At 48.5% G+C, this 14,057-nt stretch overlaps 1 protein-coding gene across 1 annotated transcript in view; it reads right to left on the bottom strand.

The window, feature by feature from the left end:
* Positions 1 to 2,737: 2,737 nt before the first annotated feature.
* The window catches only part of AGPAT3 (1-acylglycerol-3-phosphate O-acyltransferase 3), a 46,868-nt gene continuing 35,548 nt past the window's right edge, over positions 2,738 to 14,057 (bottom strand). Inside the window, exons 5-9 of the mRNA XM_082247073.1 lie at positions 7,775 to 7,928; positions 6,385 to 6,487; positions 5,435 to 5,510; positions 3,290 to 3,488; positions 2,738 to 3,201 (exon numbers count right to left, since the gene is read on the bottom strand). Coding sequence (XP_082103199.1) covers positions 3,113 to 3,201; positions 3,290 to 3,488; positions 5,435 to 5,510; positions 6,385 to 6,487; positions 7,775 to 7,928 — 621 coding nt within the window. The 3' untranslated portion in view covers positions 2,738 to 3,112. The remainder of the gene's footprint in view (positions 3,202 to 3,289; positions 3,489 to 5,434; positions 5,511 to 6,384; positions 6,488 to 7,774; positions 7,929 to 14,057) is intronic.

Raw genomic sequence — 14,057 nt, 5'->3', positions numbered from 1 at the left:
TAGCCTCCATCCACACCCCAGACTGCATCCAAGTCCAGCCCCCACCCACTTCACAACCCCTACCCAAGTCCAGCCTCTATCCACAACTCACTCTGAAGCCTCCACACACTTCACAAACTTGACTCAAATCTGGCCTCCATTCACACACCTCAACAACAATGGAGCCTCCACCCAAGTCTGGCCTCTATCCATACACCAATAACTCAGCAGCCACAATCCACAGCTCCCGTACTCTCAGGCTCCACGTCCCCTCATTCCAACACTCAGCAGCCTCCATCCAAACTGTGACCCCCCCCCCCCCCAAAACCCCACTGCTTCAATGTAATGAAATAAATAGCCAGCACACCAGCATGACCACTCTTCAATTCATCTCTTTATTTGTACTCCTAATTTCTCTGTAAAGGAAAGGGGTGATCAGACAGGCAGCGACATGATAGCAATCTACAGTGTTCACACAGAGCAAGCCTTCTCAGTGTACGGCCTTGGTGAGGAGTGCAGACAGCGGTGACTACATGTCACATCCATGACTGGGTGTCACTCCCACACGTGTGAACACACAGGATTAGCCCCTACATGCAGTATCTCCTCCCTAGGGGATGATATGTCTGACATTATGTTAACGCATGGGACCGTCTCTGGTCGTTACATGCTAGTGAAATGTTAGAAACTAAGTGCTAATCCCTGGCAGAGGCAGCCACATGGACTGCACACCGGTAACAATAGGGGGCGGCGGTGAGTCTCCCAGAACCACGACACCTGGAATGCCCTTCCTGAGACGGCCAATAGTGGTGGCGGGAGGTGTGGGGGAGGGGGGGGGTCGGAGGTATACAATAGACTACACTCTCAGCATCTTGAGTAGAGTCCAACTGCAAAATAACAGAGTGGTAGGGTGGATGTGCATGATAGAAACATTCACAGCAGCTGCTGGTTTGTCCCAGGCTGCAAAGCATTGTGGGTAATGCAGAAATGTTTTCGGACAGTAGCTGTGACTCCATGCTGGAACATCCTGGTTACGTATGAAGTCCTGGGGCCGGCTCAGATTACCTGTGTACGAGAGTCATGGGGACCCTCTGTCAGTTGTGACACTTGGGACAACCATGGAGGATCAGACAAAACATGATAAAGGTGCAGAGAGAAGGGAGGAAAGAATAGAGGGGGGTGGTGCCGACTCTGGAAACAGATCAGGAGAGGAGGGGAGAAAGAGAACACAGACCAGGAGGGACAGAGCTGACTATGGAAGGGAAACACAGGACCAGGAGGGACAGAGCTAACTATGGAAGGGAAACACAGACCAGGAGGGACAGAGCTAACTATGGAAGGAAAACACAGACCAGGAGGGACAGAGCTGACTATGGAAGGGAAACACAGACCAGGAGGGACAGAGCTGACTATGGAAGGGAAACACAGACCAGGAGGGACAGAGCTAACTATGGAAGGGAAACACAGACCAGGAGGGACAGAGCTGACTATGGAAGGGAAACACAGACCAGGAGGGACAGAGCTGACTATGGAAGGGAAACACAGACCAGGAGGGACAGAGCTGACTATGGAAGGGAAACAAGAGACCAGGAAGGACAGTGCTGATTCTATGGAAGGAAAACAGACCAGGACCGACAATACTGACTATGGAAGGAGAATACAGACAGGGAGGGACAATGCTAACTCTATGGATGGAGAATGCAGACCAGAAGGGACAATGCTAACTCTATGGATGGAGAATGCAGACCAGGAAGGACAGTACTGATCAGGAAGGAGAATACAGACCGGGAGGGACAGAGCTGACTATGGAAGGGAAACACAGACCAGGAGGGACAGAGCTGACTATGGAAGGGAAACACAGACCAGGAGGGACAGAGCTGACTATGGAAGGGAAACAAGAGACCAGGAAGGACAGTGCTGATTCTATGGAAGGAAAACAGACCAGGACCAACAATACTGACTATGGAAGGAGAATACAGACAGGGAGGGACAATGCAGACCAGAAGGGACAATGCTAACTCTATGGATGGAGAATGCAGACCAGGAAGGACAGTACTGATCAGGAAGGAGAATACAGACCGGGAGGGACAGTGCCGACTATAGAAGGAGAATACAGACCAGGAAGGACAGAGCTCACTATGGAAAGAGAAGAGAACACAGATCAGGAGGTACAGTGCTGAATCTCTGGGGGAACAATAGAGACCAGGAGCGACAGCGCTGACTCTCTGGAGGAACAATAGAGACCAGGAGCGACAGCGCTGACTCTCTGGAGGAACAATAGAGACCAGGAGCGACAGCGCTGACTCTCTGGAGGAACAAGAGAGACCAGGAGCGACAGCGCTGACTCTCTGGAGGAACAAGAGAGACCAGGAGCGACAGCGCTGACACTCTGGAGGAACAAGAGAGACCAGGAGCGACAGCGCTGACTCTCTGGAAGGAGAATTCAGATCTATAGAAGGACAGCAATGAGGCAGAGCAGATGATATACAGTAGGACATAACACAGAGCAGGAGTAGAACAGGCCGAGAGGAGTAAGAGTGACATCCAGTACAGGGGGAGAACAGAGGAGGGGACAATCCTAATCCAGAAAGAAAGGCTGGGTATCAGGGAAATCAATAGCATAGGTAATACAGATCCTGGACAGGGCAGGAAGGAGAGAAGGGCAGATACTGGAGGGAAATGTACATCTTGTGGTATTGAGGGGTAAAATGGAGTAGGGGGTAATACAGATCCAGCAGCAGAGTGCACCAGAGGGTAATACAGATCCAGTGATGGAGGTAGGAAGGATGGAGATTAGAGGGTAATATAATGGCTGTAGTGCATTGAGGTGAAATGGGGAGTAGGGGGGTAATACAGATCCAGCAGCAGATTGTACCAGGGGGTAATACAGATCCAGTGATGGGGGACAGGATGGAGCGGAGGGCGGAGATTAGGGGTAACACAGCCTGTGGTGTTGCAGAGCGAGCAGTACGCTGGGTTTCTCGCACACAAGAAATGGCAGATTCCTATTGGCTGGTTGTGCCGCTCCCTGACGAATGGCCGGAAAGGCATTTCCTCCCCCTCAGTTCACATTAGTAAGAAATATAAATCCAGAGAAAGTCCATAATGCCTCTTTAGTGCATGCCGCCTGCAGCTAATCCATCTTCTTTACCTCGCTGTTACCATAGCTAGACCCTCGTTCTATCTCCGTCACCCCAATGAGACGTCGGACAGCAAACGAGGCTGAGAGAGAGAAGAACACAAGCTGGTTAGAAGAGGCAGAGGGATCCAGAAGCATAAAATCATCACAAAGGTAGAACTATCTCCTTACCTGTCCACATAAAGCCCAAGAAGGAGAGGATCAAAAGGGGGGAACCACTGGCGAAGATACCAATTGCAAACGAGATTAGAGGTGAGAGGAGGAGGGTGGCCCAGAACAGGAAATTTAGGAGGGTCCATGGTCGGCGGTGGGGTATTATCTGGGGACCAGGGAAGGTGCCCTCTTGGAAATACCGTTCCTGTAGAGCATCCTGCAAATGAGGAAAAACAGACGTAATCCACATCATGAGAACAATCACCAACATACATGTAGAAGAGTCAGAGCAACTTAAGCTTACCAGATCTGCTAAGCACAGATAACCTCCACCTGAAAACCCACCATGGACTGGCTGATTCTGCATGGATCCATCTCCTGAAAACCCACCATGGACTGGCTGATTCTGCATGGATCCAGCTCCTGAAAACCCACCATGGACTGGCTGGTTCTACATGGATCCATCTCCTGAAAACCCACCATGGACTGGCTGGTTCAGCATGGATCCATCTCCTGAAAACCCACCATGGACTGGCTGATTCTGCATGGATCCATCTCCTGAAAACCCACCATGGACTGGCTGATTCTGCATGGATCCAGCTCCTGAAAACCCACCATGGACTGGCTGATTCTGCATGGATCCATCTCATGAAAACCCACCATGGACTGGCTGGTTCAGCATGGATCCATCTCCTGAAAACCCACCATGGACTAGCTGATTCTGCATGGATCCATCTCCTGAAAACCCACCATGGACTGGCTGATTCTGCATGGATCCATCTCATGAAAACCCACCATGGACTGGCTGGTTCAGCATGGATCCATCTCATGAAAACCCACCATGGACTGGCTGATTCTGCATGGATCCATCTCCTGAAAACCCACCATGGACTGGCTGGTTCTGCATGGATCCATCTCCTGAAAACCCACCATGGACTAGCGGATTCAGCATGGATCCATCTCATGAAAACCCACCATGGACTGGCTGGTTCAGCATGGATCCATCTCCTGAAAACCCACCATGGACTGGCTGGTTCAGCATGGATCCATCTCATGAAAACCCACCATGGACTGGCTGATTCTGCATGGATCCATCTCCTGAAAACCCACCATGGACTAGCTGATTCTGCATGGATCCATCTCCTGAAAACCCACCATGGACTAGCTGATTCTGCATGGATCCATCTCCTGAAAACCCACCATGGACTGGCTGGTTCTGCATGGATCCATCTCCTGAAAACCCACCATGGACTAGCGGATTCTGCATGGATCCATCTCCTGAAAACCCACCATGGACTAGCTGATTCTGCATGGATCAATCTCCTGAAAACCCACCATGGACTGGCTGGTTCTGCATGGATCCATCTCCTGAAAACCCACCATGGACTAGCGGATTCTGCATGGATCCATCTCATGAAAACCCACCATGGACTAGCTGGTTCAGCATGGATCCATCTCATGAAAACCCACCATGGACTGGCTGATTCTGCATGGATCCATCTCATGAAAACCCACCATGGACTAGCTGGTTCAGCATGGATCCATCTCATGAAAACCCACCATGGACTGGCTGGTTCTGCATGGATCCATCTCCTGAAAACCCACCATGGACTGGCTGATTCAGCATGGATCCATCTCCTGAAAACATATCATACTTGGGAGGGAGAGGGGGTCATCCATGGAAATATACTGAGGGTCTTCATGTAGAGGGTGTCTGTATATCATACTGTAGGGGTCATCCATGGAAAAATGAGGGTCTTCATGTAGAGGGTGTATGTATATCATACTGGGGGGGTCATCCATGGAAATATACTGAGGGTCTTCATGTAGAGGGTGTCTGTATATCATACTGTAGGGGTCATCTATGGAAACACACTGAGGGTCTTCATGTACAGACTACCTGTATATCATACAGGAGGAGATGTGGTGCTCCATGACGACCATGACAGCATCTTTACTCCCGGGAAAACCAAACATAAAAAGGATATAAAAAGAGCTGATCCATCAGATTTTTACTCGGTGATAACTGTACTTCATCACCTCTGAGCTGCAACATCTCACATTGCCACCCTCAGATCTACTCCACATTATCTTCAATCCAGATTATAACACTCCCTCACCCTCTGCCATCTGTCCACTAAGCCCAGGAGATGCACAGCTTACCTTTTCCTGGTAGAGTTTGTGAAGCCAGACTGCCGCTTCCTTCTCATCCTCAGGTATCTCTTCCAGTGGGAAACGCCTGAGCATGGAAGAAAGGGTGGGTCAGCAGAGGACATAGAAGAACGGAAGGGTCAGCAGAGGACATAGAAGAACGGAAGGGTCAGCAGAGGACATAGAAGAACGGAAGGGTCAGCAGAGGACATAGAAGAACGGAAGGGTCAGCAGAGGACATAGAAGAACGGAAGGGTCAGCAGAGGACAGAGAAGAACGGAAGGGTCAGCAGAGGACAGAGAAGAACGGAAGGGTCAGCAGAGGACAGAGAAGAACGGAAGGGTCAGCAGAGGACAGAGAAGAACGGAAGGGTCAGCAGAGGACAGAGAAGAAGAAGAGCGGAGGACAGAGAAGAAGAAGAGCGGAGGACAGAGAAGAAGAAGAGCGGAGGACAGAGAAGAAGAAGAGCGGAGGACAGAGAAGAAGAAGAGCGGAGGACAGAGAAGAAGAAGAGCGGAGGACAGAGAAGAAGAAGAGCGGAGGACAGAGAAGAAGAAGAGCGGAGGACAGAGAAGAAGAAGAGCGGAGGACAGAGAAGAAGAAGAGCGGAGGACAGAGAAGAAGAAGAGCGGAGGACAAAGAAGAAGAAGAGCGGAGGACAAAGAAGAAGAAGAGCGGAGGACAAAGAAGAAGAAGAGCGGAGGACAGAGAAGAAGAGCAGACAGGAGAAGAAGAGCGGAGGAAAGAGAAGAGGAGGAAGAAGAGGTCGGTGGAGGATAGAGCGAAGAACATGTCAGTGTCAGTCAGGCGAGAGATCAGAGGAGAACATACAGAGGTCAGAAGAAAAAGAAATACCGATCAGCAGAGGACCAAGAAAAGAAGAGAGGTCAGTAGAAAAAAGAATCAAATAAAAAAATATGGGAGGACAGCCCCAAGGTGAGGGAGTAATAAGTAACACACACCTCACACACATGTCCGCTTGGTATTTTTTCCCGTACAAAATTCCCAGCAAGGACGGATTCTTGTTTTCCCGGAAGTTTAACGTCACATCATAAACAGCTGAGACTGCAAGAGAGAAGAAGAAGGTCGGCAAAACAAATGATGAATGACTGGAGGAGACCTCAGTCTAATACAGAGATCTCCATGTTCAGTCAGCTCAAGCATTACACATTCTATTGTATGGATGTGTTTTATCAGAGACAGACATATGAAGGGACGCCCCATGAAGAGCACAATATCCCCTGCAGCCCAGGAGAGGACAGGACGCTCCATGAAGAGCACAATATCCCCTGCAGTCCAGGAGAGGACAGGACGCTCCATGAAGAGCACAATATCCCCTGCAGTCCAGGAGAGGACAGGACGCTCCATGAAGAGCACAATATCCCCTGCAGTCCAGGAGAGGACAGGACGCTCCATGAAGAGCACAATATCCCCTGTAACCCAGGAGAGGACAGGACGCTCCATGAAGAGCACAATATCCCCTGCAGCCCAGGAGAGGACAGCACGCTCCATGAAGAGCACAATATCCCCTGCAGCCCAGGAGAGGACAGCACGCTCCATGAAGAGCACAATATCCCCTGCAGCCCAGGAGAGGACAGGACGCTCCATGAAGAGCACAATATCCCCTGCAGTCCAGGAGAGGACAGGACGCTCTATGAAGAGCACAATACCCCCTGCAGCCCAGGAGAGGACAAGACACTCCATGAAAGCCATCATATCCCCTGCAGTCCAGGAGAGGAGAGGACGCTCCATGAAGAGCACAATATCCCCTGCAGCCCAGGAGAGGAGAGGACGCTCCATGAAGAGCACAATATCCCCTGCAACCCAGGAGAGGACAGGACGCTCCATTAAGGCCACCATATCCCCTGCAGCCCAGTAGATACTAACACCTGGCAATGAGAGGTGTCAGACTGTGACCTAGGGGTGAGAGGTGGTAGACCTACGAAGGAAGAAGCCGCGCTGATGCCATCTTTTCTGGCCATGCCAGGACAGTCCCACATCTCAGACCTCTGTCCTGATGATGTCCTGGCATTATAGGCATCATCCTTATTTGCGTTAAGGAGCAGTGAGAACTGAAAAGATTATAGGGGCGCTCCCACATATCTAAGAGCTGAACCACACCAGAAAGTAGGCGTTGTCTGGGCATGAACAGCATTGGCCCTGGCAGGGCTGGCAGTATCCCAGAGATGGACTAAAATGTTGGCACATGGCGATCGATAAACCATAACTAGGGAGATGGGGGGGATTGAGAGACCATCAGCAGCGGCTCCTTTGCTTCTCTCTTTTTGGCACCACACACACAAACACAATGATACAAAGTATGAAATAGGAGTCAAGTGTTGTCGGGGTTACCTGTTCCTCGGAGACACTGCACCGCGGTGGTGAATCCTCGGGTTCTAGGCAGGAGATGATATTTCAGACGAGCCAGACCTTTCTTATCTGCCACCTCCATGCTGATTTTATGCTTGGTCTCTGTGAAGCGCGTCCCCTCACAGTACAACAGGAACTGAGGACAAAGGAGAGCAATGAGGAGGACATTTGTCTCATAGGACTCCACAATCACCAATCAGATTCCAACCTTCCATGGAGAGCAAAAGATGCAACGAAGATCTGCAACTGATTGGTGGTTGGGAGCCAAAAAAAAAGGAGATCTTAAAGTGACACACTGGATTTAAATGAATAGGACACCTCTAGATTACATGAAATAGATTCAGGAGACATTCACCCATTTATCACCCTTCTCAAAAAATTTTCTTGTAGAATTTGCTAATGGTTCACCACCAATACACACCTCTACGCTCGGATACACACCTCACATTGTATGTCCTCAGTATACCCCTCACACTGTATGTCCTCAGTATACCCCTCACACTGTATGTCCTCAGTATACCCCTCACACTGTATGTCCTCAGTATACCCCTCACACTGTATATCCTCAGATGGACCTCTCCCCTCTAGTGTACCCCTCACATATCCTCAGATGGACCTCTCCCCTCTAGTGTACCCCTCACATATCCTCAGATGGACCTCTCCCCTCTAGTGTACCCCTCACATGTCCTCAGATGGACTTCTCCCCTCTAGTGTACCCCTCACATGTCCTCAGATGGGACTTCTTCCCTCTAGTGTACCCCTCACATATCCTCAGATGGGACTTCTTCCCTCTAGTGTACCCCTCACATACCCTCAGATGGACCTCTCCCCTCTAGTGTACCCCTCACATATCCTCAGATGGACCTCTCCCCTCTAGGGTACCCCTCACATATCCTCAGATGGACCTGTCCCCTCTAGTGTACCCCTCACATAGACCTCTCCCCTCTAGTGTACCCCTCACATATCCTCAGATGGACCTCTCCCCTCTAGTGTACCCCTCACATACCCTCAGATGGACCTCTCCCCTCTAGTGTACCCCTCACATATCCTCAGATGGACCTCTCCCCTCTAGTGTACCCCTCACATATCCTCAGATGGGACTTCTCCCCTCTAGTGTACCCCTCACATATCCTCAGATGGGACTTCTCCCCTCTAGTGTACCCCTCACATGTCCTCAGATGGACCTCTCCCCTCTAGTGTACCCCTCACATATCCTCAGATGGACCTCTCCCCTCTAGGGTACCCCTCACATGTCCTCAGATGGACCTCTCCCCTCTAGTGTACCCCTCACATGTCCTCAGATGGACCTCTCCCCTCTAGTGTACCCCTCACATATCCTCAGATGGACCTCTCCCCTCTAGGGTACCCCTCACATGTCCTCAGATGGACCTCTCCCCTCTAGTGTACCCCTCACATACTCTCAGATGGACCTCTCCCCTCTAGTGTACCCCTCACATATCCTCAGATGGACCTCTCCCCTCTAGGGTACCCCTCACATGTCCTCAGATGGACCTCTCCCCTCTAGGGTACCCCTCACATATCCTCAGATGGGACTTCTTCCCTCTAGTGTACCCCTCACATACCCTCAGATGGACTTCTCCCCTCTAGTGTACCCCTCACATATCCTCAGATAGGACTTCTCCCCTCTAGTGTACCCCTCACATATCCTCAGATGGACCTCTCCCCTCTAGTGTACCCCTCACATATCCTCAGATAGGACTTCTCCCCTCTAGTGTACCCCTCACATATCCTCAGATAGGACTTCTCCCCTCTAGTGTACCCCTCACATGGAAGAAATGGACTGGATAGCAGCACTCCAAAAAATGAGTCCTTTATTGAAGAAAACAAAAATGCAAAAATACATAAAAGGGTGATCATACCACAGCGGAGAGGATGACATTGGCAACCAACACGTTTCACACCCCAGCTGGTGCTTAGTCACAGCTGGAATAATGGGCAAATATGCAGATATAGATACATACATTATATATATATATATATATATATATATATATATATATATATATATATATATATATATATATATATATAAACAACAGTGAATACCTCTAGAGCTCATTCTAACCAGGCTCACCTTGTTGTGGAAATTTTGGTTGTGGACATTTCTTTAAATAGTCATAATGTCTCCCAGTGTCGAGTTTTACCGATAATCGCTATTCACAGTGATTATTGCTTTAACTGTCATTACAGGAAAGACTTGTTAGTGAAAACCTTCCATTGGATGAGATGGCACAATACTAGTAGCAAAGAGAGTCCATCGCACGGATCTATGTCCGCAGTTCGGGGCCCTGTACTGCTGAGATATGTTTTTGATATGGAAATTCTTATCATTTTACCAAGATTAATAGATGGCACCTTTCAGTCACATTTGATCGGTGTGATTGAGGGGCTGTTGCTATTATCTTATGCAGATAAAACCTCATCAACTGGAACAAATAGAATGGTCACTATCAAATATGCTTTATATGTGAATCATGTTTGATGAAGACCCACTAACAGGTAATGGATTCATGTTTATGGATTGACATGAATGAACAATGAAAAGCAATGTGCCTCTTGTGGCAGTTGAGCCCTTTGTTCGCTCGTGTCCATTCATGGGCATGTACTCCACAGTTTCTATTGTGTTTTTTGAATGTATACATGTTCTGTGATTGGTGGTCTTGAAGCCACTCCCTGTAACTCCCTTTTGTTAAATAAACCCGATGTGTCCTGGAGGAAGCAGTTACTCAGAGGGACCCTCCAGAGAGCATCGAATTGACTACAGCAAGCTTGTCTGTTCAATTACTTTACTGCCAGCGCTTGGAAACCTTTACACAAAAGAGCGGTACAATTGTACTTTTCAGTACAAGCTATTAATAGCGTTTGGTGCGTAATAATCTTGGGCCCACTGAGCAGGTTTCTATGCTCCAAGCCCTATTCATTTCCACGACAACCTGCACATCTCCAATTAGAGAAAATTGGACAACACAAATTAACTATTAGCAACAGGAGATGGCCATAGACAAACCGTAAAGGCCAAATTCCTGAAACAAATAGAAAGAAAATAAAACATAAAAATCAATAAAATGCCAAAAAAGTTACTTTGTGACACCGAAGTCTCATCGATGAAGTAAAGTAAAATGACTTGGCACCAGCTTGGGTGTGAAACGCATTAGCTGCCAGTGTCATCTCCGCTGTGGTAGGATTTTTGCTTTCTTCAATAAATGACTCATTTTTTTTGGAGTGCCGCCATCCAGTCCATTTCTTCCATGTTCTTCTGTTGCAACCAGGGCGTGCACCTGAATTTCCTCTCCGAGGCTGAACTTTGAACGGAGACTTTTTGTCTTGCTTGTGTTTCGGATTGATTGCTTCAGTGTTTGCTCAGACCTTTACCCCTCATATTCTTATTATTTTATCAACCTCAGTTTCTGTTTTATACCATGAAGGATATGAACACACCAGCTTCAGTGGAGACCAATTACAGCGCCATCGGATAATTTCCTGAGATCGGGTCAGCGCCATCGGATAATTCCCTGAGATCGGGTCAGCGCCATCGGATATTTCCCTGAGATCGGTTCAGCGCCATCGGATATTTCCCTGAGATCGGTTCAGCGCCATCGGATAATTCCCTGAGATCGGGTCAGCGCCATCGGATATTTCCCTGAGATCGGGTCAGCGCCATCGGATATTTCCCTGAGATCGGGTCAGCGCCATCGGATATTTCCCTGAGATCGGGTCAGCGCCATCGGATATTTCCCTGAGATCGGGTCAGCGCCATCGGATATTTCCCTGAGATCGGGTCAGCGCCATCGGATAATTCCTTGACATCGGGTCAGCATCAACACACGTTTCAATCATCCAACGATGGGGAAGTTACATTAAAGCTGCTTTTCCGCAAGTTGGAGAGTCTGATGGCAAAGTATGACGATTCGATCCTTCTGGGATGTCAAACACCCTTACGGAATATACAGTATCTCACAAAAGTAAGTACACCCCTCCCATTCTATCTTTTCATGTGACAACACTGAAGAAATGACACTTTGCTACAATGTAAAGTAGTGAGTATACAGTTTGTATAACAGTGTAAATTTGCTGTCCCCTCAAAATAACTCAACACACAGCCATTAATGTCTAAACCGCTGGCAACAAAAGTGAGTACACCCCTAAGTGACAATGTCGAAAATTGGGCCCAATTAGCCTTTTCTCCTCCCTGGTGTCATGTGACTCGTTAGTGTTACAAGGTGTCAGGTGTGAATGGGGGACAGGTGTGTTTCATTTGGTGTTATCGCTCTCACTCTCTCATGCTGGTAACGAAGTTCAACATGGCACCTCATGGCAAAGAACGCTCTAGAGATGTGAAAAAAAGAATTGTTGCTCTACATAAAGATGGCCTAGGCTATAAGAAGATTGCCAAGACCCTAAAACTGAGCTGCAGCACAGTGGCCAAGACCATACAGCGGTGTAACAGGACAGGTTCCACTCAGAACAGGCCTTGCCATGGTCCAAAGAAGTTGAGTGCCGTGCTCAGCGTCATATCCAGAGGTTGTCTTTGGGAAATAGACATATGAGTGCTGCCAGCATTGCTGCAGAGGTTGAAAGGGTTGGGGGGGGGGTCAGTCTGTCAGTGCTCAGACCATACGCCGCATCAAATTGGTCTGCATGTCGCCCCAGAAGGAAGCCTCTTCTAAAGATGATGCACAAGAACGGCGGTAAAACGTTTGCTAAAGACAAGCAGACTAAGGACATGGATTACTGGAACCATCTCCTGTGCTCTGATGAGACCAAGATAAACTTATTTGGCTCAGATGGTGTCAGGCGTGTGTGGCGGCAACCAGGTGAGGAGTACAAAGACAAGTGTGTCTTCCTACAGTCAGGCATGGTGGTGGGAGTGTCATGGTCTGGGGCTGCATGAGTGCTGCCGGCACTGGGGAGCTACAGATCATTGAGGGAACCATGAATGCCAACATGTACTGTGACATACTGAAGCAGAGCATGATCCCCTCCCTTCAGAGACTGGGACGCAGGGCAGTATTCCAACATAACGACCCCAAACACCTCCAAGATGACCACTGCCTTGCTAAAGAAGCTGAGGGTAAAGGTGATGGACTGGCCAAGAATGTCTTCAGAACTAAACCCTATTGAGCATCTGTGGGGCATCCTCAAAACGGAAGGTGGAGGAGCGCAAGGTCTCTAACATCCACCAGCTCTGTGATGTCATCATGGAGGAGGGGAAGAGGACTCCAGTGCCAACCTGTGAAGTTCTGGTGAACTCCATGCCCAAGAGGGTTAAGGCAGTGCTGGAAAATAATGGTGGCCACACAAAATATTGACACTTTGGGCCCAATTTGGACATTGTCACTTAGGGGTGTACTCACTTTTGTTGCCAGCGGTTTAGACATTAATGGCTGTGTGTTGAGTTATTTAGAGAGGACAGCAAATTTACACTGTTATACAAGCTGTACACTCACTACTTAACACTGAAGAAATGAGACTTTGCTACAATGTAAATATAGAATGTGAGGGTGTACTTACTTTTGTGAGATAATGTATGAGCTTGGAGCAGATCCCTCGAGGATTAAGAAATTTCCTATCTTTGATCTTTTTAATGACGGTTATAAAAAAGCACGGATAGATACTTTGTCAGCATGTTCCGTATAAATTGATTCAGATTATCATCGATTCAAGAACTGAGGCACTAGAGACGCTACAAGGTGAGATTTCTGTTGTACAAAAAAAGATCCAACTGTATTACAGCATCAGAATGAATTTTTGATTTTGGATGGATGTTTAAATAAGAAATTGGATAGACTAGAGTGGGATGTTAGGATGGGCAAAAAGGACAAGCTGGCCAGAGATCGTATTGATTATGATAGCAATAATGTATATGTCTGGAAGGAACCATTGTTTCCATATCGATCACGGAAGTATTCCGCCAAGAAACATGGTAACTTTTCAGATACAGAGAATGAATCCACTAATGATACTCTGGCCATCACCGCATCCGATTCCTCCCCTGATAGTGCATGTCGGTCTATTACTGGCAAATCTTCTGCTAATGCATCGGGATTAATCCCCCTGGCAGTATTCTCGAGTATGGCTCTGGGTTAATTTTCAGTACCAAAAGCAGTAACCCAAACTCGGGATTACCCCAGAATCACACTCCCCCCCCCCCCTCCCCCGGCTTCCTCGCCGTCCTCCCCGGCTTCCTGTCTCTCCCCGCCGTCCTCCCCGGCTTCCTGTCTCTCCCCGCCGTCCTCCCCGGCTT

The sequence above is a fragment of the Pelophylax lessonae genome (genome assembly GCF_965119305.1).
Source record: "Pelophylax lessonae genome assembly, chromosome: 2".
NCBI classification, from domain to species: Eukaryota; Metazoa; Chordata; class Amphibia; order Anura; family Ranidae; genus Pelophylax; species Pelophylax lessonae.
Note: the sequence above shows the minus strand (reverse complement) of the source record. Positions and strands in the feature narration are given on the sequence as shown.